Source organism: Gorilla gorilla, chromosome 18 (assembly GCF_029281585.2).
Source record: "Gorilla gorilla gorilla isolate KB3781 chromosome 18, NHGRI_mGorGor1-v2.1_pri, whole genome shotgun sequence".
NCBI classification, from domain to species: Eukaryota; Metazoa; Chordata; class Mammalia; order Primates; family Hominidae; genus Gorilla; species Gorilla gorilla.
This window is the reverse complement of record NC_073242.2, coordinates 30,375,049-30,401,340: the sequence shown is the minus strand read 5'-3', so window position 1 is coordinate 30,401,340 and position 26,292 is coordinate 30,375,049. Positions and strand designations below refer to the sequence as shown.

The 26,292-nt window shown below is 42.3% G+C and overlaps 1 protein-coding gene and 1 non-coding gene across 4 annotated transcripts; both read left to right on the top strand.

The window, feature by feature from the left end:
* Positions 1-285: 285 nt before the first annotated feature.
* Positions 286-24,399, top strand: CEP20 (centrosomal protein 20). 3 transcript variants are annotated; one of them, XM_004057259.5, is made up of 5 exons: positions 442-1,468; positions 5,835-6,032; positions 10,153-10,237; positions 16,434-16,570; positions 22,602-24,399. In XM_004057259.5, exons 1-5 carry the CDS (start codon positions 1,441-1,443, stop codon positions 22,676-22,678), a joined length of 525 nt encoding a protein of 174 aa, XP_004057307.5. In that variant the 5' UTR covers positions 442-1,440; the 3' UTR covers positions 22,679-24,399. The 3 variants fall into 3 exon arrangements, with proteins under 3 accessions (XP_018867508.4, XP_018867507.3, XP_004057307.5); XM_019011962.4 differs by lacking the exon at positions 16,434-16,570 and having other exon boundaries at positions 290-1,468; XM_019011963.4 differs by lacking the exons at positions 10,153-10,237; positions 16,434-16,570 and having other exon boundaries at positions 286-1,468.
* Positions 12,772-12,875, top strand: LOC115931195 (U6 spliceosomal RNA). Its single transcript, XR_004067736.1, has one exon. It is a non-coding gene; the product is annotated as a U6 spliceosomal RNA (small nuclear RNA).
* Positions 24,400-26,292: the final 1,893 nt, after the last annotated feature.

Genomic DNA, 26,292 nt, shown 5'->3' with positions numbered 1-26,292 from the left:
GCGTGAACCACCGCATCCGGCCTTGTTTGCTCGTTTTTAAAGACAGGTTCTCCCTATGCTGCCCAGGCTGTTCCCCCTCCCTTTAAAAAAAATAGTTAACAATTATTGATTGTATATTTCAAAATAACTAGAATACTTGTAATGCTTCCAACACAAAGAATGTTTGAGGTGATGTTTATCCCAATTGCCTTGACTTGATAATTACACATTGTATATGTGTATCAAAATATCACATCCCTCCCCATAATTGTGATATATCAATTTTTCTTTCTCTCTTTTTCTTTTCTTTTTTTTTTTTTTTTTGAGAAAGGGACTCACTCTGTCGCCCAGAGTGGAGTGCAGTGGTACAATCAGCCGTCCAGGCTCAAGTGATCCTCTCTCCTCAGCCTCTCGAGTAGCTGGCATGCACCATTATATCTGGCTAATTTTTTTTTTTTTTTTTTTTTTTTTGTAGAAATGCGTCTCATGTTGCCCAGCTTGGTCTAGAACTCCTGAGCTCAAGCAATCCTCTATCCTCGGCCTCTGGCGTAACTGGGACTACAGGCATGCACCACCATGCCGGGCTAATTTTTTGTATTTATTTTGGAGAGATGGGGTCTTGCATTGCCCAGGCTGATCTCAAACTCACGAGCTTAAGCAATCCTCCCTCCTCGGCCTCCCAAAGTGCTGGGATTACAGGGATGAGCCACCGCACCTGGCCAATGTATCAGTTTTAAAAACAATAGGCATGGAACCAAAAGTATGCTGGAAGTTCCTGGGAAAGAGGTTTCCTTGCTCTTAGGTGGTTTTTGTTTGTTTGTTTGTTTGTTTGTTTGAGGTGGTGTCTTGCTCTGTCGTCCAGGTGGGAGTGCAGTGGCGCGATCTCATCTCACTGCAACCTCTGCCTCCCAGGTTCAAGCGATTCTTGTGCCTCAGCCTCCCAAGTAGCTGGGATTACAGGCGCCTGCTACCACGCCCGGCTAATTTTTGTACTTTTTTTTTTAGTAGAGACGGGGTTTCACCAGGCTGGCCAGGCTGTTCTCGAACCCCTTACCTCAGTCTCCCAAAGTGCTGGGATTCCAGGCGTAAACCACCGTGCCCTGGCAGCTCTTAGGTGTACTTTTCTTTTTTTTTTTTTTTTTTTTTTTTTTTGAGACGGAGTCTCACTCTGTCGCCCAGCTGGCTAAAGTTAAGCACTAAGGTGCCAGCAGCACCCCACAGGGCTCTCAACTGCCTCAGTCCCCGCCCTCCCTCCCGTCTCACTCAACTGGGCCCTCCGAGAGCGCTAGCTGATTGGTGGAGTCTCTGGTCGACATTCACCACCCACTCAACCGCAGAGCTCGTAAACTGAGAGGGGCGGAAGTAGGCGGGGCGAGAGCTGTGCGCCTATTGGCTACAGACCACGCCGCAGAGTGAGTGGGGCGGAGCTGCGCGTGCGCAGGGCCTGGCGGCCGTTGAAAAATGGCGACTGTGGCGGAGTTGAAGGCTGGTGAGTGCGAGCAGGGAGGCCTCCACATGGGAAGCGTCGGGCCGTCATCTTGTGGAAAGGATGGGATGGGAGGAGAGCGCGCGGAACACATGGGTTGGCTTTTACAGGCGTCATTTTTCGGTGTGAGGGCCTGCGGGGAGCGTCTGGCTGCTGTCTCGGCCCGTGCGCGGGGAGCTCTTATGGGGAAGAGGTTGCCCACTGGCGAGTTTTAAGCCAGTTTGGAGCTAAAGGAGGAGTTGCGTAATCTTCAGGCATCTAAGAGGCCTACAGGCCTGCATCTTGGGCCCCTGGCGCGTCTTCTTGGACCCTGCCGGGGGCTGGAGGACTTGGACCAGGCTTGGCACTCAGGGCTGATGACTAGAATTCCCACAACCCTTACTGGGTTAGGCACTGCCCTAAACAATTTGCTTGGTTGTCTCGTTGGGTCCTTACAACAACCTGTTAAGTAGCCCTCCCCTCCCTGCTTTTTTTTTTTTTTTTTTTTTAAGAGAGGGTCTCTCTGTCGCCCAGGCTGGAGTGCAGTAGCGCGATCACAGCTCACTGCAGCTTCGAACTCTGGGACTCCAGCTATCCTCCCACCTCAGCTTCCAGAGCAGGTGGGAATACAGGGGCTCTTCACCACGCCCGGCTAATTTTTCTATTTTTTGTAGACACGGGGTCTTATTGTCGAACTCCTGGTCTCAAGCTATCCTCCTGCCTTGGCCCCCTCAAAGTGCTGGGATTACAGGCGTGAGCGCCTGGCCCCTTTTTCATCGGAAGAAACTAGAGGCAAAAAGTTTGCTGGCCTGGCCATTCTCCTATCTTTTCAGGAAAAGATACCCTAAGCTAGTTATGTGTGAGTCATTAATGACATCTGTACACTGTTTACTTTGAAGCAAATGTCCAGACAAGTAATAGTAATAATAGTTATCATTGAGCCTCATGTGTCAGGCACTACTCAACTCAGCCTGTGTGTTACCTGATTGTAACAACCCTATGCCCATTTCATAGATTGGGAAACGAGGTATTGAGAAGTGAAATAGCTCAAAGTGATTTCACTGGAAAGAGACACAGCATGGGAACCTAGTTGTGACGCACTGGAGCGCCAGGTCTTAATCACTGAGCAATATTGCTGTCCAGTAAATAAAACCAGTTCCAGTTTGCAGGGAACCCAGGGTTTAAACTAGTAATTCTTAGAGATTTTAGGGAGGAGACGTGTATAAAAGTGTGTAGTTGGGGCACAGGGCTGGTGAACAATCATAAAACAGAACAGGCATGCATCTGTCCACAAGAACAGACTTCACATGAATCTACAGATCCTGTTCCCAGGGAAATACACATCACATGTAATATTACATACATTTTCAGAGGATTTAAAGGTACCCTTGGAATGGGCCAAGCACAGTGGCTCATGCCTGTAATCCTAACACTTTGGGAGGATCGCTTGAGCCCAGAAGTTTAAGACCAGCCTGGCCAACATAGTGAGACCCCATCTTAATTTAAAAAATAAAAATAAAAAAAAAAGAGCCGGGCATAGTGACCTGTTCCTGTAGTTCCAGCTACCCCACAGGCTGAAACAGGAAGATCGCTTGAGCCCAGGAGATAGAGGTGACAATGAGCTACAGTGGTGCCACTGCACTCCAGCCTGGGCAACAAAATGAGACCTTGTCTCAAAAAAAATACAAATTAAAAAATAAAATAAAAAAGGTACTCTTGAAATATAAGCGAGGTTAAGACCTTTCTGAAGAAGTTTTGATGGCCCAGTGTTCTAAGCATACTAGAGGGAAAGGTAAAATGCTATGGACCTCCAAAAGAAACTCGGTGAAAACTTGTTTGCCAGCCAGTTACCTTACATTTTATGGGCTTTTACCTTTTTTAAGCACGATCACGTTTTTCCTTCTTACTTGGTTCTATCTCTGAGAGGTAGAGCTCATTATTTTAGAGAAGGCAACTGAGGCATGGGTTGGTAATCCACCACTGAGGTGCTGATGAGACTTGCTAGCTTTCCTTATTCCACTGTCACTAATTCTCGTTTCTCTGTCCACTTTGAGGCTGTCCTGTGTGCAATACAGAGTAATTGGGACAGGATCCTTGCCAGTGACAAAATCTCTCCATCCAATTTCCAAAGATGGAATTAGAGAATAGGGGTTCAGTTATGATTCTAAGAGTACAATAAGGCTGTACCTTCCTTTTATGGGCCTGTTACAAACTCTGATCAGGTGATAATTGTACTTAACCTATCTGCAAGAAGGTTGAAGGGATGCTTTAAAAATGAGGGGAAAGAAAGGTCAAAAGTCAGTGAAGATTCTATCTCTTTAGTCATATGATCCAGGGTTATTGTTGACGTTATTTATCGAAGCTTAGAAAGATCTTATGTCCATACTGACTTGGATAAGCTCCTGGGCTCTCTTTATGGATTTTTGTTATTGTGGTGTACTTAACTTGGTGCCTTTGGCAGGGTGCAGAACAGTGTTAAACTACATTGATTTCCCAGTAGTGTACAGCAATGTATTATAATCCTCCTAGGTGACACCTACTGAGCTCTTGCTATATTCTTGACTCTGTGGATGAGATGTGTTCATTCTCTGAAGTTGTCATTTAGCCAGTAGGAACTGTTTGAAAATAAAAGTTGCAGATCACTACAAGGGATGGTGCCAATTCAGTCCTAAGATCCCCATTATCTATACTAAGTATGTACAGCCAAATCCCATGATCATAACTGCTTTGTCATGGTGACTCTGGCCAATCAGTAAGTTAGATTTCCATTCTGCATACACATCCCTGACTCCTTAAGATGACATTGATATAGTCACGTGCTAGATTTCTAACTAGGCTTAAAATTTCAGAATCCTACTGTTTGTTCTAAGGAATTAACTCATAGTTGTCTTTAAAACAATGAGGCCAGTGGGCGCGGTGGCTCATGCCTGTAATCCCAGTACTTTGGGAAGCTGAGGCGGGTGGATCACGAGGTCAGGAGATGGAGACCATCCTGGTCAACATAGTGAAACCCTGTCTCTACTAAAAATACAAAAATTAGCCGGTTGTGGTGTCACACACCTGTAATCCCAGCTATTCGGGAGGCTGAGGCAGGAGAATTGCTTGAACCAGGGAGCCTGGAGATTGCAGTGAGCCGAGATCATGCCACTGCACTCCAACCTGGCGACAGAGCGAGATTGTTTCAAAATAACAACAATGAAAAACCCAACACCTTTTCACTCCCTAAAGGGTTGTGGATTATCAAAGGTTTGTGTTTTTTTTTTGGTTGGTTGGTTGGTTGGTTGTTTGTTTTAGACAGAGTGTCACTCTTTCGCCCAGGCTAGAGTGCAGTGGCACCATCTCGGCTCACTGCACCCTCCACCTCCCAGGTTCAAGTAATTCTTGTGCCTCAGCCTCCCAAGTTGCTGGGACTACAGGTGCGTGCCACCACACCCGGCTAATTTTTTGTATTTTTTTAGTAGAGAGGGGGATTTCACCCTGTTAGCCAGGATGGTCTCGATCTGCTGATCTCGTGATCCGCCCGCCTCAGCCTCCCAAAGTGCTGGGTTACAGGCATGAGCCACCATGCCCTGCCATCAAGGTTTTTACACAGTAACCCAACAGACTTCTTTTATGGAATGTAGTTGTTTTCTTTAATCATCTTTCTAGACCAGAGGTTGTTAGTGACAAGCAGAACCTGTGTGCAGTGGCAGACATTCTTGAAAATATATGAGAGACTGGGGCTTAAGTTCAGGTCGCAGTAAGCAACTATAATCCTATCCCCCGCCTTTTCCCCTCACTAAAGAATTATGTATTGGCTGGGCACGGTGGCTGACGCCTGTAATCCCAACACTTTGGGAGGCTGAGGTGGGTGGATCATGAGGTCAGGAGATGAGACCATCCTGGCCAACACAGTGAAACCCCGTCTCTACTAAAAATACAAAATAGAATTAGTTGGGCGTGGTGGCACGTGCCTGTTGTCCCAACTACCCCGGAGGCTGAGGCAGGAGAATTGCTTGAACCTGGGAGGCAGAGGTTTCAGTGAGCTGAGATGGTGCCACTGCACTCCAGCCTGGGTGAAAGAGCGAGACTGTGTCTCAAAAAAAAAATAAATAAAAAAGAATATGTATTAGACTACAGCCCCTGACAGTGCTGATGATGTAGGAATAAACTTGAATTTGCTCAAATATATTAAGACTAAATCACTGCAACATGAGAACTATATGTTTTAGTATAAACATGGCTGGTGGTAGTTAGTGTAATTGTTTAATAATTTGTCACAATGTTTAGATTAAGAGCTGCTTGAGAGCTGTTTTTGTACCATTTACCTTTTCAACATTTCTTTTCAAAGTATGCCTAAGAATGACAAATTTACTCTGTAACTGAAGCCTTAATATTTTATATCGAACAGTTTTAAAGGACACCTTGGAAAAAAAGGGAGTATTAGGGCATTTAAAAGCAAGGATCCGAGCTGAAGTTTTCAATGCCCTAGATGATGACCGTGAACCCCGACCATCATTGTCTCATGAAAACCTTCTAATTAATGAATTAATTCGAGAGTATTTAGAATTCAACAAATATAAGTATACAGCATCTGTCCTCATAGCAGGTAAGTGGTTATTATTTATCACATAAAATCTGTTTCTCCCCTTTCCCCAATTCTCAGAAACTGTTTATCCTAGAAATCTAATTCCCCTACCAAATAGTGCCATCTGGGTGACTGGGACACAAAAATCACATGGGTTCTTTCTGTAGCTTAAACAGATTCTTACAAGGGAAAATACATAACTAAATAATCACTTAAACTAGGCATATACTTGGAAAAATCATCTATAATTCCTGTAACTGAGAATAAACAATTGTTGACATTTTGTCCTGTTTGCCACCAGTTTTTTCCTGTGTATTAAGCTTTAAAAATATACGCTGATTAAGTATATTATTTGTTAAAAAATAGGCTGGGTAGGTGGCTCACACCTGTAATCTCAGTGCTTTGGGAGGCCGAGGCAAGATTACTTGAGCTAGGAGTTCGAGACCAGCCTGGGCAACACAGGGAGACCCCATCTCTGGAAAAGAATTTTTAAAATTAGCCATGCATGGTGGCACGTGTCTGTAGTCCTAGCTGAGGCTGAGCAGGGGTCGGGGAGAGGGTGATCATGTGAGCCCGCGTGCTCTGGGCTTTAGTGAGCCATGATTGCATCACTGCACTCCAGTCTGGGCAACAAAGAGAGACCCTGTCTCTTTTTTTTTTTTTCCAGAGACAGAATCTCGCTCTGTTGCAAAGGCTCGACTGCAGTGGTGCGATCATGGCTTATTGCAACTTTCACCTCCTGGGCTCGAGCAGTCTTCCTGCGTCAGTCTCCCGAGTAGCTGGGACCACAGGTGCATGCCTCCATGCCCAGCTAAATTTTTTTATTATTTATAGAGATGAGCTCTCACTATGTTGCCCAGCCTGGTATTGAACTCCTGGGCTCAGGTGATCCACCTATCTCAGACTCCCCAAATGCTGGGATTACAGGCATGAGCCACTGCACCCAACCCCTGTCTCTTTTTTTTTCTTTCCTTTTTTTTTTTTTTTTTTTTTTGAGACGGAGTCTCACTCTATTGTGATCTCAGCTCACTGCATCCTCCGCCTCCCGGGTTCAAGCAGTTCTCCTGCCTCAGCCTCCCGAGTACCTGGAACTACAGGCATGTGCTACCAGGCCCGGCGAATTTTCGTATTTTTTAGTAGAGACGGGGTTTCACCATATTGGACAGGCTGGTCCAACTCCTGTCTCTTAAAAAAAAAACTGTCCCTGTCTATATATAGATATGTAGATATATGTCTATTTATGTGTGTGTGTGTGTGTGTGTGTGTGTGTATCTATATAGATAGATAGATAGATAGATAGATAGATATAATGGAGATAAAACTTTAAAATATTACTACTATGTAGTGGTTAGGTACATTTACAAATGTATGTATCTAAAAGCATGGTATTTATAAAGGACTAGGCTGGTATATTAGGTTGTTTTTGGATTGCTATAAAGAAACACCTGAGACTGGGTAATTTATGAAGAAAAGAGGTTTTTTTGTTTGTTTGTTTGTTTTGAGACAGAGTCTTGCTCTGTCACCCAGGCTGGAGTGTGGGTTGATCTTGGCTCACTGCAACGTCTGCCTCCTGGGTTCAAGTGATTCTCCTGCCTCAGCCTCCCAAGTAGCTGGGACTACAGGCCATGCCCGGCTAATTTTTTGTATTTTTAGTAGAGACGGGGTTTCACCGTTAGCCAGGATGGTCTCAGTCTCCTGACCTCGTGATCCGCCCGCCTCGGCCTCCCAAAATGTTGGGATTACAGGCGTGAGCCACCGCACCCGGTTGAAGAAAAGAGGTTTACTTGGCTTACGGTTCTACAGACTGTACAAGCATGGCACTGGCATCTGCTTAGCTTCTGGGAGGCCTCAGGGAGCTTTTACTCACTGCGGCAAGCACGTTACATGGTGAAAGCAGAGGTCAAGGGTGGGGAAGGTTAGTGCCACACACTTATAAATGACCAGATCTCATGAGAACCCACTCACTGTGGTAAGGACAGCACCAGGCCATGAGGGATCCACCCCCATGACCCAAACAACTCCCGCCAGTTCCCACTTCCAACACTGGGGAGTGCATTGCAACATGAGATTTGGGCGGAGACAAATATCCAGACTCTAGCAGCGGGAAACTCCAAACTCATCCTAGTGATAGGAGGCGGAGAATGATATTGGGGGTTGGGGGTGGGGAGATAAAGATAAATTCCCTTTATCTGTTGAATTGTATTTCTTGAGAAATAAATTTGCTCTTCAAGTGTAACAAATTATTGAGTGGTGAGAATATTTTTAATATCTTCTGCTGACTTTTTAAATGTCTTCTTTCAAAAAAGTGAGGAGAGACTGGATGGATATAAATAAGTCAGAATCCTGGTTACCCCTGGACTTGGTGGGGTGGGGGATGCAGCTGGGGGTTGGTCCGAGGCACCCTGGATGTGTGTCATCGGATTCCCTCGTTTCAGGTTCCATCTCTGCTTTGACTACTTCATGCCTCAGCAAAGAAGCGAGGCCAGGAAGTAGATTTTGCAAGAGAGAATGAATTCTTTGTGAAGTTAGAATTTTTCATTACAGATCCTTTATTTAATATTAAACATACGTCTGAACTACATAAAGACTCATGATTTTTATGGTTTAAGGATCTTTGATATCAGCATCTCTGCTTTCCTTTGTTTGTTATAGATGGCTGTATGATACCAATTACACCCAGAAAAGAAGAAATTATGAAAATAGCGGGGACTTGGGCTTCACTAGAATGAAATACAGTGACAGTAGTCAAGTTTTCGTATTAAATGGTTTGGCTTTTTTTAAAAAACTGGGATATAACTTATATACAATAAAATTTACCTTTTAAACTGTACAGTTCTGTACTTTAGTCAAATGCCTGCAGTTGTGTAATTACTACCAGATCACAATCAAGATATCACCAGCCTTTTTGGCACCAGGGACCGGTTTCGTGGAAGACAATTTTTCCATGGACCTGGGAGGATGGTTCGGGATGATTCAAGCATACTACATTTATTGTGCATTTTATTTCTATGATTATGTTGTAATCTATAATGAAATAATTATAACTCACCATAATGTAGAATCAGTGGGAGCCCTGAGCCTGTTTTCCTGCAACTAGATGGTCCCATCTGGGGGTGATGGGAGGCAGTGAGAGATCATCAGGCCTTAGATTCTCATAAGGAGTGCACAGCCCAGATCCCTCGCATGCGCAGTTCACAATAGGGTTCACGCTTCTATGAGAATCTAATTCTGCCAACAGGAGGCAGAGCTCAGGCAGTGATGCTAGTGATGGGCAGCAGCTGTAAACACAGATCAAGCTTCCCTCACTTGCTTGCCCACTCCTCACCTCCTGCTGTGCGACCCAGTTTCTAATCTGTGGCCCCGGGGGTTGGGGACCCCTGCTGTAGATGGAACCATACATGATGTAGCCTTTTGAGTCTGCCTCTTTTCACTTAGTGTAGTACATTCAAGATTCAGCCATGTCTGTTTTTCCTTTGAACACTGTTCTATTGTGTGGCTGTGCTAGTTTGCTCATCTATGACCAGTTGATGGGCATTGAGTTGTTTCTAGTTTTAACAGTTAGGAATCAAGCTGCCATAAACATTTACATACAGGTTTTTGTGAGAACATAAGTTTTCATTAATCTTGGGTAGAAAGCTAAGAGTGAGATTGCTGGGTTGTGTGGTTAAGTGCATGCTCACCTTTATAAGAAAACTGCTCAACTGTTTTCCAAAGTGCCTGTACCATTGTGCTTTCCCACCAGCAAAGTGTGAAAGTTCCAGCTGCCCCACACTTCAGGTTAACTTTAATTTTTATTTATAATTATTGTCACCAAATGGATATTCTTTTCAAAAATAAGTTATTGATAAACAGACTTCCAAAATTTAGTATTGTAATTTGGATATAGAAATGGTATTTTTCCAACCAAACACTGGGGAATTTAAAAAGTGAATTTATGTTAAACTGTATTAAGACATGCATTTAACAAAAGAGATATTTTGAAAGTCATAAAATCACAGGCAATTTGATCTGTCTTGGTGTGTGTTGTCATCATTCTTCCAAAATCTAAAAAGTGTATGTCTGGTAAATGTGATTCTTTTCAAAATCTTATTTGCTTTTTAGTTTAATAGACTCAGTGTTCTCATGAATTTATTTCTCCCAGAATCTGGTCAACCTGTAGTTCCATTGGACAGACAGTTTCTCATCCATGAACTAAATGCATTTGAAGAATCAAAGGATAATACAATGTAAGAATTTTTTTTAAAGAAGTTTCCACATATTGTATGAGTCATAATTGCACCATGGTGGTTTTACTTCATTTTAATTCAAGTATTTATTCAGATCTAGTGTGTGTCAAGCATTGTACTAAATCCAGGGTGTGCAGCAGTGAATAAGTCAGATGAGATCTGTGTTTGCTGAAGCTAAAATTACATGGCTTCAGAGTGACTAAGCATCTTCTTTCTGGAGTTAGCTCCTTTTGACTTCTTGATCCTTTGTCCTTCTAAGGCTTCTTTTTTTTTTTTTTAAATTTATAATTTCAACTTTTATTTGTATTTTCAAATTACTTTTGTAGAGGCGAGGCCTCGCTTTGTTGCCCAGGCTGGTCTCGAACTCCTGACCTCAAGTGATCTTCCTGCCTTGGCCTCCCAAAGTGCTAGGGTTGCAGGTGTGAGCCCCCCATGCCTGGCCTCTGAGACTTTGCCTTGTCAGTTGTTTTCTTCATATTTAACTCTTCCTTTACTTCAACTTAGGAATGTACTCAGATCTCTCCTCTCCAAAACAAACAAACAAACAAACAAACAAACAAAAAACTATGAACTTCCAACCCCAAGCTTCTGCTTGAATTCCTTTTTCTACCAAGATTACTGAATCAGCCCACTGCTTTCGTTACTATTACTCTGTCCTTTGCCCTCTGTGTACCTCCTCTTACCAACTATGCTCTTGAAAAGGAGGATGACCACTTTCTAGTTTTCTTAGTTTTTTTCTATTTCAGTGTTTCTTAAACTTTTTCTGGAGAGTCCCTGTATAGCCAAAAAAAAAAAAAGTACATAGGAGACCTGAGAACATAGCCTAAAGCAGCCTTTTTTTAAATCTAGAACTTTCTTTGAAGCCTTACGTTTTCTCGTCCTAAAAGTTCTTAAGGCCAGGTGAGGTATCTCGTGCCTGTAATGCCAGCACTTTGGAAGGCTGAAGTGGATGGATCACTTGAGCTCAGGAGTTCAAGACCAGCCTGGACAACATGGGGAAACCCCATCTCTAGCCAGACGCGGTGGCTCATGCCTGTAGTCCCAGCACTTCAGAGGCTGAGGCAGGCGGATTACCTGAGGTCAGGAGTTCGAGACCAGCCTGGTCAACATGGCGAAACCCCATCTCTACTAAAAACACAAAAAGATTAGCAAGGCATGGTGGCGTGTGACTGTAGTCTCAGCTGCTAGGGAGGCTCAGGCATGAGAATCGCTTTAACCTGGGCAGCGGAGGTTGCAGTGAGCTAAGATCACACCACTGCACTCTAGCCTAGGTGACAGAATCAGACCCTGTCTCAAAAAAAAAAAAAAGTTCTGAAAATTGTTTGCTTTACTATATAAATGTTTTAAATGACATTCCAGTTAAATCTAACTCTCCCACAAATCCTTGTGTAAAATTAACGTTCCAGGATCATATACTACCTTTGTCATTGTGTGTATAGTGAAGTCCCTATTGCTTAGCGTAGCACTTTACACCTCTTTCTACCTGTCTGTTGTTGTATCTGCTCGCACCTGATTTCTGATTGTGCCTGGAAGATACTTTGCAACTTTATGCTTCTTTGCCTTGTAAACCATTCCCTTATCCTAGAAGCCCTAGATCACCTTTCTCCCTCTTAACTTCTATTGGAGCATCTTTCCTTTCTGTTGGCCCTGTTCAGATAGTAACTCCTTTATGGCATTTTCCTCTTTCTCTTCCTCTCATCTTCCCGTGTTTCTTTTTTTTTTTTTTCTTTTTTCCTTTTTGTAAGATAGGGTCTCGCTCTGTCGCCCACGCTGGAGTGCAGTGGCCCCATCTCAGCTCGCTGCAATCTCCTCCCGGGTTCAAGTGATTCTGCCTCAGCCTCCTGAGTAGCTGGGATTACAGGTGTGCACCACCATGCCCAGCTAATTTTTTTTCATATTTTTTTGTAGAGATGGGGTTTCACCATGTTGGCCAGGCCGGTCTCAAACTCCTGTCCTCAAGTGATCTGCCCACCTCCTCCTCCCAAAGTGCTGTGAGGTTTTTTTGTTTGTTTTTTCAAGGCAGGGTTTCACTCTGTTGCCCGGGTCTCTAGAGTGCAGCGGCTTGATCATGGCTCACTGCAGCCTCGAACTCCTGGGCTCGAGCGATTCTCCCACCTCAGCCTCCCATGTAGCTGGAATTACAGGCATACGCTGGCATGCACCATCATGCCTGGCCAATTTTTGTATTTTTTTTAGACATGGTGTTTTACCATGTTAGCCAGGCTGGTCTCCAATTCCTCAGCTCAAGTTATCCACGTGCCTTGGCCTTCCAAAGTGTTGGGATTACAGGCATGAGCCACTGCACCTGGTAACAAGTGTTTTGAAAAGTATAAAAATTGTGTAATTGAGAACAGTGGGAAAAATAATTGGGGGAATCTAAGCGTGACTTAGGATGAGCAGTGAGGTATTACATCATTTAATACAAGACATCATTTTACATTTAGCAGTTGATGGAAATAAGCAATGACTATACTCCTACTGGCTTCTTGGTAGCTTTTGAGATACCTACTTCAGATGAAAGTATTAAGAAGTTTGTGCTCACTTTAACAGCACATAAACTAAAATTGGAGTGGTACAGAGATTAGCATGGCCCCGGCAAAGGGATGACACGCAAATTCGTGAAACGTTTCATATTTTTTTAAAAAAGAAGGCCGGGCGCATTGGCTCACGCCTGTAATCTCAGCACTTTGGGAGGCCGAGGCGGGCGGATCACGAGGTCAGGAGATGGAGACCATCCTGGCTAACATGGTGAAACCCCATCTCTGCTAAACATACAAAAAATTAGCCGGGCAAGGTGGCGGGTGCCTGTAGTCCCAGCTACTTGGGAGGCCGAGGCAGGAGAATGGGCATCAAACGGGGAGGTGGAGCTTGCAGTGAGCCGAGATCACGCCACTGCACTCAGCCTGGGCAACAGAGCGAGACTCCATTTCAAAAAAAAAAAAAAAAAAAAAGAAGTAAGTTTGAGAGAGGATGAGGAAGCAAAAAAAAAGTTGCTAAAACGGCTTTATTTTTTAAAACGTAACTTCTTTAAGCGCTTGTTTCTCACACTTCAGTGATCGGCATTCACAAAGTTTGCCATAGTCACATATTACTCCTATTATTTACTTACAGATCTACAGTGCTGCATCTGAAACCACTGAGGCCAGATATATGTTTGAAAATCCAAACGTTTTCGGGTTTTAAACTGACATGCCTGTAGTCCTAGCTACTTAGGAGGGTGAGGCAAGAAGATTACTTAAATCCAGGAGATTGAGGCTGCAGTGAGCCATGATCTTGCTGCTGCACTCCAGTGTGGGCCACACAGCGAGAGTTCAATTCTTTTTTTTTTTTTTTTTTTTTTTTTTGAGGCAGAGTCTCGCTGTGTCGTCCAGGCTGGAGTACAGTGGCGTGATCTCGGCTCACGGCAACTACCGCCTCCCAGGTTCAAGCGATTCTCCTGCCTCAGCCTCCCAAGTAGCTGGGACTATAGACGCATGCCACCACGCCCGGCTAATTTTTTGTATTTTTAGTAGAGACGGGGTTTCACCGTGTTAGCCAGGATGGTCTCCATCTCCTGACCTCATGATCCTCCTGCCTCGGCCTCCCAAAGTGCTAGGATTACAGGTGTGAGCCATCGCGCCCGGCCCAAGACTTCAATTCTTTAAAAAAAAAAAAAAAAGTAATGTGGTACATATACCAAATACTACATGTATGTGCTAGGGAGTCCTAAAGTAGTAGTCCACAATCACATTAATATTTTCTTTCTCTTTTTTTTTTTTTTGAGTGCAATGACATGATCTCAGCTCACTGCAACCTCTGCCTCCTGGGTTCAAGTGACTCTTCTGCCTCAGCCTCCTGAGTAGCTGGGATTATAGGAGCATGCCACCACACCCAGCTAATTTTGTATTTTTAGTAGATATGGGGTTTCTCCATGTTGGTCAGGCTGGTCTTGAACTCCCGACCTCAGGTGATCCTCCTGCCTTGGCCTCCCAAAGTGCTGGGATTACAGGCTTGAGCCACCACACCCAGCACATTAATATTTTCACACAAAGTAAGATAAAGTCTGTAATAGCCTTGTTAGGTCAACCCTTGCCATCTGATGATTTTTTGCCAGATATATGAAGAGAATCCAGTTTTCAGAATTTTGCATTTCAGAATTACAGGCAAGTTATTGTGAGGCTGCACTTTTCTTTATCTTTTTGAAACTTATTTTAAAAAATAAACCTTAATCCATGAATTTGCAAGTTGCCTCTCCCTTCTGCACTCAAGCGATCCTCTCACCTCAGCCTCCCAAGTAGCTGGGACCACAGGTGCATATTACCTTCTGTGGCTAATTTAAAATAAAATTGCTGTAGAGCTAGGGGACTCGCTGTGTTGTTCAGGCTGTCTCAAGCTCCTGTTTGAGGCCAGGCTGGCCCCCCAAAGTCCCGGGATTACAGGCCTGAGCCCCCATGTCCAACCCAAAATTTTAATCACAAGTAAATTTTATTGAATATTTATTTAAAAAATAAAACTTTTAATATTTAAAAATCATCTTGAACCAGTTAACACTTTGGGGAAGATTACTGTAAAGTAAACAAAGAGACCTGTTTTATATTACTAGGTGACGCTTTCATAAGAGTTGCAGCATCTTATTAAATAAAGAAACTTACTTTCCTGGTTTCCCTGTGGCATGGAAAAATTAGTGTGATGTTATTCCAGAATTTGGTAGCTTAAAACAACAACATAGATTATTTGTGGAATATTCGGGGATTTGGGATTGGCTTAGTCACGTAAGTCTAGCTCAGGCTCCTCCTTGAGGTTGGAGTCAAGATGCCAGCCAGGGTTGTAGTCGGAAGCCTTGAATGTGGCTGAACTATCTGCTTCTAAACTCATAATGATATTGACAGGTGGCCTCAATTCCTTACTGCATGTAACTTTCCGGGGCTGCTGAAGTGTCCTGAGGCATCTGACTTCTCCCAAAGGCAGCAATCCAAGAGAGAAAGCAAGGAGGAAGCTGCAGGGCCATTACCACGTGGCCTCTGAAGTCAGCTTTCTGCCAGTTAGAAGTGAGTTCAGCTCACACTCAGAGAGGGCAATGAGATTCCATCTTTGGAAGGGAGTGTCGTACTGTAAACCATTATACCAGCTAGTAAATAGATACATATCTCAAAAAATAAATCCTCCCCACAAATATATACACCTACTATGTACCCACAAAAATTAAAAATAAAGATTAAATCCTTTTAATTGTGTTTTCAAACTTGAGATTGGAAACAAAGGAAAACGTTTCCGTTGTACCACTCTTTATTGTCAGCAGAGCAGCTTTCCTTTATGCAAGAGTACTAATATAAATCCCCAGGCAGCACACTGTAAGGAAAACAATATGGGATTTGGGGTTCAAGTGTAAACTTTGTTTACTATCTGAGGGAATCTCTAGCAAATCTCCTGGCTGTGGTTTTCTCCTTTATAAATTGTGGTTGATGATCTTGACATTACACGATGAGGATTAGATGAGAAGAGGTATGCGTTCTGTAAACTATAAAGAAGATTTTAAAATATTAGGTAATATAAATATTAATCTAAATAAATGTTAGCTACACAGGAGCTAACATTTATATACCATTTCATATGTGCCAGGCACAGTAAAAAACACTTGACATTTATTAACTCATTTAGTGCATAACAGCCCTATAAGGGAGGGACGGTGCTTATCCTAATTTATAAAGGAAGAAACATTTATGAGGCTGGAGAGGTTAAGAATCTTACACAGAGTCCCACAGCTAGCAAATGGCAAAGCCAGGATTTGAACTCAGGTCACCTGGCTCTCAGGACCTAAGACTTTTTCAGGGCAAGGACTTATTAATCAAGAGGTGTTTATTGAATACCTGTTGTGTATTAGATGGGGTTAGGTATTGGGAAATATTCTACTGGACTTTGGAGTTTAAAAGATAGATTCCTGTGGATTGATAGAAATGATATTTCAACGTAGATGAGGTTTAAGTCGTTAACATGTTTTCTCTGGGTTTTAAAATTGTCGTGAAATTAAGTGGTACTCTTAAATTTAAAAGTACGAACAGTTTGCAGTTTGGATAATCATGCAGCTTTTTAAAGTCTAGTGAATCACTTGGTCTTTTTGATGTCAGAGGTTACCTTTTAAAGAATAAATGTTTTAAGCTTTTCCCGTTTATGCAGATTTATTAGCTTTTGGTTTTGTTTTGTTTTCTTCCTGCTATAGACCTCTTTTATATGGGATTTTAGCCCATTTCTTGCGTGGAACTAAGGATGGCATCCAGAATGCATTTCTGAAAGGGCCTTCACTTCAGCCTTCAGACCCAAGTCTTGGCAGACAACCTAGTAGAAGAAAGCCAGTGGGTATGAGTTTTCCAAGATTCATCATTTAGCTGTCAGCAAATATATTTTCTTCCTATATATTTTTCTTTTGGAGACTTTACTGAGCTTTTGAGTCATAGTTTAATTCTGCTTATATCTAATATGGCTAGCCTATGTTACTCCAAGAAACAGAATGCTTTTTGGAAAGAATCTTGGACAGGGAAGGGTGGGAGGCATAACTGGGCAGAATTCTTAGATGTAATTTCTTTATAGAAGTATTTAAAACTCTGAGCCAGGCACAGTGGCTCATGCCTGTAATCCCAGCACTTTGGGAGGCCGAGGCAGGTGGATCGCTTGAGGCCAGGAGTTTGAGACTAGCGTAAGTGACATGGTGAAACCCCATCTCTATTTTTTTTAATTAAAAAATTATATTAATTAAATTTTAAAAAAATACTGAAAACTCCAATTTTCATGTAAATTATAAGTATTTGGAGCAGCTTAGATCCTTGGTATACTGAATAAATAGCTTTTTATCAAGTGATTATATTTTTTCCTCTCCATGACTGCAAAATAAAAGGTAAGATTGCTAAATACAGATAGAGAAGTCATTTGCATTTTTAGGATACTGTTTATGTTACAGTGGAAGTTACCTATAAGTTACAGATTCTTAGGAGAATCGCCCACATTTCTTTCAGATTGCCTGTTTTTTAAATGAGCTTTTGGTAGCTTTTAAATTTTTATGTATTTTTTTGAGACATAAAAATACATAAATTTTTATGTATTTTTTGAGACGTAAAAATACATAAACTTTTATGTATTTTTTTGAGACGTAAAAATACATAAACTTTTATGTATTTTTTCTAGTCACTCTGTCGCCTGACTAGAGTGCAGTGGTGCTATTATAGCTCACTGTAACCTTGAACTGCCTGGCTCAAGCAACCCTCTCACCTTCTTGTCTCAGCTTCCCAAGTAGCTAGGACTTCAGGCACCACACCCAGCTAATTTTTTAATTTTTGTGGAGATGGAAGTCTCATTGTGTTCACTAGGCTGGTCTTGAACTCGGTCTTAAGTGATTTCCCACCTCGGCCTCTCAGAGTGTTGGGGTTACAGGCACGAGCCTGTACTTGGCCCTGACTTATTTTGATTATCCCAGCAATGGGATCCCATTTTCACCATTTGAATTGAGTGGGTTATAGCTCAGTGTTTGCAGTTGTGGTAGAGAGCTGATCAATTTTTTTTTTTTTTTTTTTTTGAGACAGAGTCTCGCTCTGTTGCCCAGGCTAGAGTGTAGTGGTGTGATCTCGTCTCACTGTAAGCTCTGCCTCCCGGGTTCATGCCATTCCCCTGCCTCCTGGGTTCATGCCATTCCCCTGCCTCAGCCTCCCAAGTAGCTGGGACTACAGGCGCCCATCACCACACTCGGCTAATTTTTTGTATTTTTAGTGGAGACAGGGTTTCCCCGTGTTAGCCAGGATGGTCTTGATCTCCTGACCTCATGATCCGCCCACCTTGGCCTCCCAAAGTGCTGGGATTACAGGCTTGAGCCACTGCGCCCAGCCAAGAGCTGGTCAATTTTTAAGGACAGTTAAAGGTGGGGTTTAGGCTGCCAATTATCAGAACAAATGTAAATCTTGAATGTTGACACGAACTTTTAGGAAACACCTAAAATGTGGATTGCCTTTGTAGTTTCCTAAACTGCTGTGACCAGTAGTGACCGTGTTAGATGCTTGGTGTCTCTTGAGGTCTGAAAGTAAACAGTGAACCAGGATAACCTCTTTTGGAGGTGGTTTCTGACTGCACTAGGAGATATCTTTCTATATATGTTAGAATGCTGAACAGGATGGAACGTTGGAAAATAAGTCATTCCCACCTACTTATTTCATAGTTGAGAAAACTTTAAGGAGGTTCCAATACTAAGAGGTTAAGTAACTCATCTGAGGCCTGTAGCAGATAATTAGTAGCAGAATCAGCACATTTGATTGCTATTCCCGTATACCTTTCCATATATAGATTATGGAGAAGTTTTCCAAATTCTCTTTTTAGGGATTGGTAAGGAACTGACATTACTGCCTACTAATTGGCAAGTACTTAATGAGCAAAATAAAACATTAATTGTGCAAGTACATGAGTAAATCTCTAAATTTTTTAAATAGTAAAAAGTTCCCTTTAACTTTCCTTTCTTCCTTCTTGCGTCTCCCTAACTCCTCAATTCTTCTCCCTTTTTATAGAAGGTATCCCTGTTAGCAGTTTGCAGGGTATTCTTTGGGACTCATTTCTATTTTATTTTATTTATTTTATTTTATTATTATTATTTAAATTTTAGATGGACTGTCACTCTGTCACCCAGGCTGGAGTGCAATGGCACAATCTCACCTCACTGCAACTTCCGCCTCCCAGGTTCAAGTGATTCTCCTGCCTCCCAAGTAGCTGGGACTGCAGGCATGTGCTACCACACCCGCCTAATTTTTGTATTTTTAGTAGAGATGACGTTTCACTGTGTTGGCCAGGCTGGTCTCCAACTCATGACCTCAGGCAATCCACCCCCCTTGGTCTCCCAAAGTGCTGGGATTACAGGCATGAGCCACTGCATCTGGCCATGCCCAGCCCCTTCGGGACTCATTTCTGTGTATTTAAATATATGTACATTGTTACGGTGCACGTTATCCTGCAATTTGCTTTTTTTCACTCGTTGATACGTGTAGATCTCGTTTTTAACTTTGTTTCATATTCCAGAGTAGTATTATAATCATCTTTTTTTTAATTTTAGAGATGAGGTCTTACTCTGTCATCCAGGTTGGAGTGCAGTGGCACAATCATAGCTCACTGTAGCCTCAAACTCCTGGGGTCAGTCTTCCCACATCAGCATCCCAAGTAGCCGGGACTATAGGGGTGCACCACTGCACCTTGCTTATTTTTTAATTTTTTGCAGTCAGGGTCTTGTCCTGTTGCCCAGGCTAGTCTCCCACCTTATAATCACTCTTATTTAGTTTTAAATATTTTGCTTTTACGGTATTGTGATGTAACATTGTATCTTTGTCCACACATTTAAGTATTGTCCACACATTACAGTATTGTGATGTAACATTGTATCTTTGTCTACACGTTTCTCTTGTGTGGATGCCTAAAGTAGAGTTGTTGGTTCAAAGGATATGCATATTTAAAAATATAGTAGATATTGTCTAATTCCCCTCCAAAAAGGCTTTATCAGTCTATACACTTACCAAGAATATATGACAATATGGGTTTCTGAGTTCAGTTGTCACCAGTGGATATTGTACACCTTAACACTTCTTAACACAGCAACCCCAAGTCATTGATACTATCAGTCCCATAAAGAAAAATAACCGCTTGAGAAATAACTTTCTGGTTTGTAAGTTTCATAATCAGCCTTGTTAATGCTCACGGCTCACGACTAGTAAGAAAGTTATAAGGAACACTATTTCCTAACCAATTTCTGTTCTTCTGAGATGAAAGCGGTAGATTACGCATACACCATAGAGAGAAAGGTATTTATGGAGGGAGGGAGGGAAAGAGACACCTAGACACACGACCTGTACGCCACTAAAGTGCCAGGAACATCAGAATCGAGTTCAAGTCAGTAAAGCCACCTTGGGTGCCTGTTCTGTGGAAAGCTCTGCAGACAGCTCAGAAATGAGGATGACTGCTGAATGAATCGGGGAAGAACAGTGATTTTGCAAATTATTTTCTTGGTCATCAAAAATTTTCTTGACACAACTTCTTTGTGTAGTGCCTTGAAAGTTGTCAGCCAGAATTGCATCATGTTTCAGTAACACACTTAAGCTTTCCATTTACTTCCTCAACTCTAGCTCACTGTCTCCATAACTCTTATTTGACAGCATTGAAAAGGTTATGAAAATACTAAAATCCTTATTCTCTACATCACAGCACCTTGTCTCCACAGAAGCTCATTCAACAGAAATATCAAACCCTGAAACTAAATTGGCTTTTATTTGAAAATAAGTTCAGGCCGGGCTACGGCAGCTCACCCCTGTAATCCCAGCACCTTGGGAGGCCGAGGTGGGCAGATCACCTGAGGTCAGGAGTTCGAGACCAGCCTAGCCAACACGGTGAAACCCCGTCTCTACTGAAAATACAAAAATTAGCTGGGCATGGTGGTACACGCCTGTAGTCCCAGCTACTCGGGAGGCCAAGGCAGGAAAATCGCTTGAACCCAGGAGGCGGAGGTTGCAGTGAGCCGAGATTGCGCCACTACACTGCAGCCTGGGTGACAGAGCAAGACTCTGTCTCAAAAAAAAAAAAAAAAGGAAAGAAAGAAGTAAGTCCAAAGCATGCCAAGATGAAAAAGTGCTTCTCTCATCCAAGTTTTCAGTGCTGAAAAAAAATGAAGAGGGTTTATGTAGGCACACCCACCTTTGAAATGACAGCCAGTGCATTTGTACTGCTGCTGTTAGTGCTTGTAATCTTGAAGGCAAAGTAGTTTTTGCTATTCAATTTTATATATATATACACACACACATTTTTTAATTTTTGTTTTGTTTTGTTTTTAAGAGATAGGGTCTCACTCTGTCACCCAGGCTGGAGTTCAGTGACACAATCATGGCTCTCTGTAGCCTTGACCTCACAGGCCCAGGTGATCCCCCGACCTCGGGCTCCCAGGTAGCTGGGACTACATTCCTGGCGAAGATTTTTATTGTAAATGAAAGACCAGATTTTTATAATAGGGACAATCATCAGCTTAACTTTATTGCACATCTATCAAGCATACTAGCCTTCATTTTTTATAACACTTTTCTAGAAGACCTAAAATTGTTGCCTTCTGAGGAAATTGTTAATTTTTTTCTGTCCAGCAAAGTTACCTAAAATAAAGGGAGAGAGATTTCCATCTGTTTTCCAGACCCTTAAAGTAGTATTGGCACTGAGAATAAGCAGCTGAGAACTAATAAAGCGTGTGTATAATCACATTGTAGAATTAGAAAACCCAGTGATAAAATTGCATTTTCTAGCAGCTTATCTACATTTATGTATATATTTTTTCCTATTATCAAAATTGTTGCAAGAAAGATGTTTTGTCAGTTGTAGAAAGTGTTTGGGGTTCATATATTCTCAAGAATCTAGATTTTGCATTACATTTTTGTTGCATTAGGATATTAAGTCTCTAGGTTCTGTTTTTTTTTTTTTTTTTTTTTTCTTCTCGAGACAGAGTCTTGCTCTGTCACCCAGGCTGGAGTGCAGTGGCACGATCTCGGCTCACTGCAACCTCCACTTCTGGGTTCAAGCGATTCTCCTGCCTCAGCCTCCCGAGTAGCTGGGATTGTAGGTGCCCGCCACCACGCCTGGCTAATTTTTATATTTTTAGTAGAGACAGGGTCGCTAACTCCTGACCTCAGGTGATCCTGTTTGAAGTGGCTTTCATTGTGTTGTAATTGAAGAGCTTTGGCAACCCTCAAAATGCTGATTGAACACCTTGTCCTTTCTTGCAAATTTCATTCCTTACGTGTAAGAGAGGTTTGTAACTACTTATGCATGGGTTTACTGCAGGTTGTACTCTACTCAAAGAAAAGAGTCAAGAAACTCTTTTGAATAATTAGAGTCCCTAATGCCAGACATTTCTGATTTCTTTCTTTTTTTTTTTTTGAGACCAAGTTTCAATCTTGTTGCCCAGGCTGGAGTGCAATGGCACAATCTTGGCTCACTGCAACTTCTGCCTCCTGGGTTCAAGCAATTCTCCTGCCTCAGCCTCCCGAGTAGCTGGGATTACAGGCGCCTGCCACCACGCCCGGCTAATTTTTGTATTTTGAGGAGACACGGGGTTTCACCATGTTGGCCAGACTAGTCTATAACTCTTGACCTCAGGTGATCCACCCACCTCGGCCTCCCAAAGTACTGAGATTACAGGCGTGAGCCACCACGCCTGGCCTCTGATTTCTTCAATAGTGTTTAAAAAATAATGAGTTTTTTTCATTGTCCTAAACCATCTAAAGTACTCATAGAATATTAAATATGTAACATCCTAAAATATTTGTAGCTATGTCTACCTATCTGTGTGTTTTGACTTGGGATAAGTATTAACATTGGTTTCTGTGCATTTCAGATGACCACCTAAGAAAGGAGAAGCAGAAAAGTACTAACATTGAAGATCTTCATGTTTCTCAGGCAGTCAACAGATAATGCTTTGTTTGGGGTATCTTTTGTCTTAAAATTGTATTATTAATTAAATAACTTATTTATTGTCCCAATGTTACCAAAATGCACCACTAACATTTGTAGAAATTTGAGTTTCTACAAAACACCCCTCATGTTTAACTACATTTGTGAATAAAAGCTAACTCTGTCATCTAGCTTATTGGATTTGACTTGAAAAAAAAAAGTATTGTTTTTACAAAGTATTTTTTGTTTTTTTGAGACGGAGTCTCGCCCTGTCACCCAGACTGGAGTGCAGTGGCACGTTCTCCGCTCACTGCAATCTCCGCCTCCCGGATTCAAGTGATTCTCCTGCCTCAGCCTCCCAAGTAGCTGGGAAAACAGGCCTGTGCCACCACACCGGACTAGTTTTTGTATTTTTAGTAGAGATGGGGGGGTCTCACCATGCTGGCCAGGCTGGTCTTGAACTCCTGACCTCAGGTGACCTGTGTGCCTCAGCCTCCCAAAGTGCTGGGATTACAGGTGTGAGCCACTGAGCCCAGCCATTTAGGAAGTATTATAAAGGCCCTTAAAGTTTGTAAGGAAATGAAAGGGCTTTGTATTACCTTTTCAATAGGCAACAATGTACTTTTTCTTTCCTTAGACTTTGGCTTACTGGAAGATTTAATTAAAAGGTAGAGGAGAAGTAAATTTGCTGTAATAATTTTGCTGTAAATAAAACAAAGAGTTTATTTTATTAGATAAAGAATGTGAAGTAAGTATGAAGAGACAGGCTTTGGGAGAAATACCAGAAAGTGATTTTTCAAAGATGGCATTGTTTAATCTCCGTGTGGCCTTCGGTTGTGCAATCACAGATGAGCCAGAAGAGGGCCAGCCCCCTACTTGTTTGGGCTCCGAAACTCTTATCAAACATCAATTTTTATTCTTGGGATAGAAAAATAGTATGTGCTATCTCTAATACGCTACTTCGATATTTATTAAAGAAGTATTTTTAATATAGTGTCCACAGGCTCATTTCATTGAAAACAACTGACTATGATGATAGACAGCTCCTGATTGGCAAAAGTTTGATGGGTATATTCAGAATTAAATTTTGCCTGCGCACCTAAACACTGACAACATTTAGCTTAAAGGTTTTCCATGGAGAAGAGTGGTAAGAGCTGTAGTTAGCAAAATTGGCATCCTCTTTAGGGTGTCAATTCTGTGCTGCTTTGCAAATTGTTGAAACTTTTGATTTTCTATTTGGCGATGCTAGTCAGTGTTCACTTCTTAAAGATTAGCCAAGAATTTTTATCTAAATGCAGAAACTTATTAATGAAATCCATTTAAACTATAGTTACACAACATTTCGGGAGGCCCTGCTGGTAAAATTATATATGGATGCAGAAGTATTGCAAGAGTCCATTTTCCATTTTTAAATCTGTAATATCTGATTGCAATGATGAATTCCGTTGTATTGTATGTGTGAATATAAATATCTGAATTCTCCCGGGGGACTTGGTTTTCGTCCAAGGATGTTGGCAGTGGACACTTAGTTTACCTCAGGAATTGCAATCACGTAAGACTATATTCGGAAAAAATGCCGGAGTATATAATTTTGGATACTGATATAAAATCATCAAGATGGAAGTTAAACAGAATTGTCACATGTAGTCCATAGCGCTTTTATATGCATTATTCTGTAATTTGTACTGAGGCAACTTTTTATACTTTCAATATATCATTTAATAAAAAAAATAAGCAAGTCACTTTGGTGCAAAGAGTGTTCATATCACTGTTCTCTCATCAAAAGCCACACGTCAAAAACAGAAGAATGATTGGAGATGGCTGCCAGGCCTTCCGTCGGATCTTCAGAAGCTTTGCTGTCGAGGGGTGGAGGCGGGGGGACTTTCCTGCCGTCTGCACATGTTTATAGGAAGGAAGGAAAAGCACAGAGGACAAGCCAACCCTTCTCATAAATGTGTTATATTAAGTACCTTACTCGTGGGTTTCTTGGAATTGTCGGGAGGAGTTATCTTCTAGAGATGCTAGAGAAGTTTTAGGAGAAAACTTGGATTTACACAAAAACAGGATGGGAATGGGAACTGAAGAGGGATTTAGGAAATGTACAACTTGGGTGATCTAAAACCTCATAGCAGGAGCAGAGGTGGCTTTTGAAGAAGATAAATTTAAGCTTAGCGTATATGCTTGCATAGAACAAACTAATAGCCTTATAATGATGTGCAAGAACACATTTGTGTATCACTCACATACCTTTATGATTACGTAAAATTTGATGTGTTCTTCTAAAGCCAAGTGTACATGAAGGATGAACATTTGTGAGAATATGCCTTTAAAGGCATTTGGGACAATGCTTCCCAGCCACTTGGTACTTGATTTTTTTGGTAACAACCACGATTCGAGGATTGTGTGGTGTTCAGGAATCTTATTAAAATAAAAGTGAAATAAAACTGCTGGCCGGACTTGGTGACTCAGGCCTGTAATGCCAGCACTTTGGGAGGCCGAAGCGGGCGGATCACCTGAGGTCAGGAGTTTGAGACCAGCCTGACCAATATGATGAAACCCCATCTCTACTCAAAATTTAAAAATTAGCCAGGCGCGGTGGCATGCGCCTATAATCCCAGTTACTCAGGAGGCTGAGACAGGAGAATCACTTGAACCGTGGAGGCGGGGGTTGCGGTGAGCCAAGATCGAGCCATCGCACTCCAGCCTGGGCAACGAGCGGAATTCCGTCTCAAAAAATAAAAAGCTACCTTTAGGCTGGCCACGGTGGCTCACGCCTGTAATCCCAGCACTTTGGGAGGCCAAGGCGGGCGTATCACCTGAGGTCAGGAGTTTGAGAGCAGCCTGGCAAACATCGCAAAACCCTATTTCTACAAAAAATACAAAAATTAGCCAGGCATGGTGGCACGTGCCTGTAATCCCAGCTACTGGGGAGGCTGAGGCAGGAGAATCGCTTGAACCCAGGAGGCGGAGGTTGCAGTGAGCTGAGATCACGCCATTGCACTCCAGCCTGGGCGACAGAGTGAGACTATTCTCTGGAAAAAAAAAAACAAAAAACTACTTTTATAAAAGTAGACTTTCGTTTTTTAGAGCAGTTTTAGGTTCATGGCTAAATGGACTGGAAGCACAGAGCTCCTGACTGCCCCCGGCACCCATGCATGTCTAGCTTCTCCCACTGTCAAGATCCGGCATCGAGTGGCACATGTATTCCAATGGGTGGATCTATTTTGACACATTATTATCACAAAAAGTCCATAGTTACATTAGGGTTCACTCTTGGTATTGTACAGATGCTCTTTGACTCATGGGATTACATCTCAAAACTATCACAAGTTGAAAATAAGTCAAAATGCATTTATTTATTTATTGGATAGGGTCTCACTCTAGCACCCAGGCTGCAGTGCAGTTGTGCGATCTGGGCTCACTGCAACCTCCGCCTCCAAGGCTCAAGTGATCCTTCACCTCAGTCTCCTGAATAGCTGGGACTATAGGCACATGCCACCACACCTGGTGAATTTTTGTATTTTTTGTAGAGACAGGATCTCACTATGTTGCCCAGGCTGGTCTCGAACTCCTGAATCCAAGTGATCTGCCCATCTTAGCCTCAGAAAGTACTGGGATTACAGATGTGAGCCACC

Coding starts and splice junctions, on each gene's coding strand:
- CEP20 (XM_004057259.5), top strand. CDS start 1,441: ATGGCGACTGTGGCGGAGTTGAAGGCTG. Junction 6,033..10,152: donor AGCATCTGTCCTCATAGCAG/GTAAGTGGTTAT, acceptor TATTTCTCCCAG/AATCTGGTCAACCTGTAGTT. Junction 10,238..16,433: donor GAATCAAAGGATAATACAAT/GTAAGAATTTTT, acceptor TTCCTGCTATAG/ACCTCTTTTATATGGGATTT.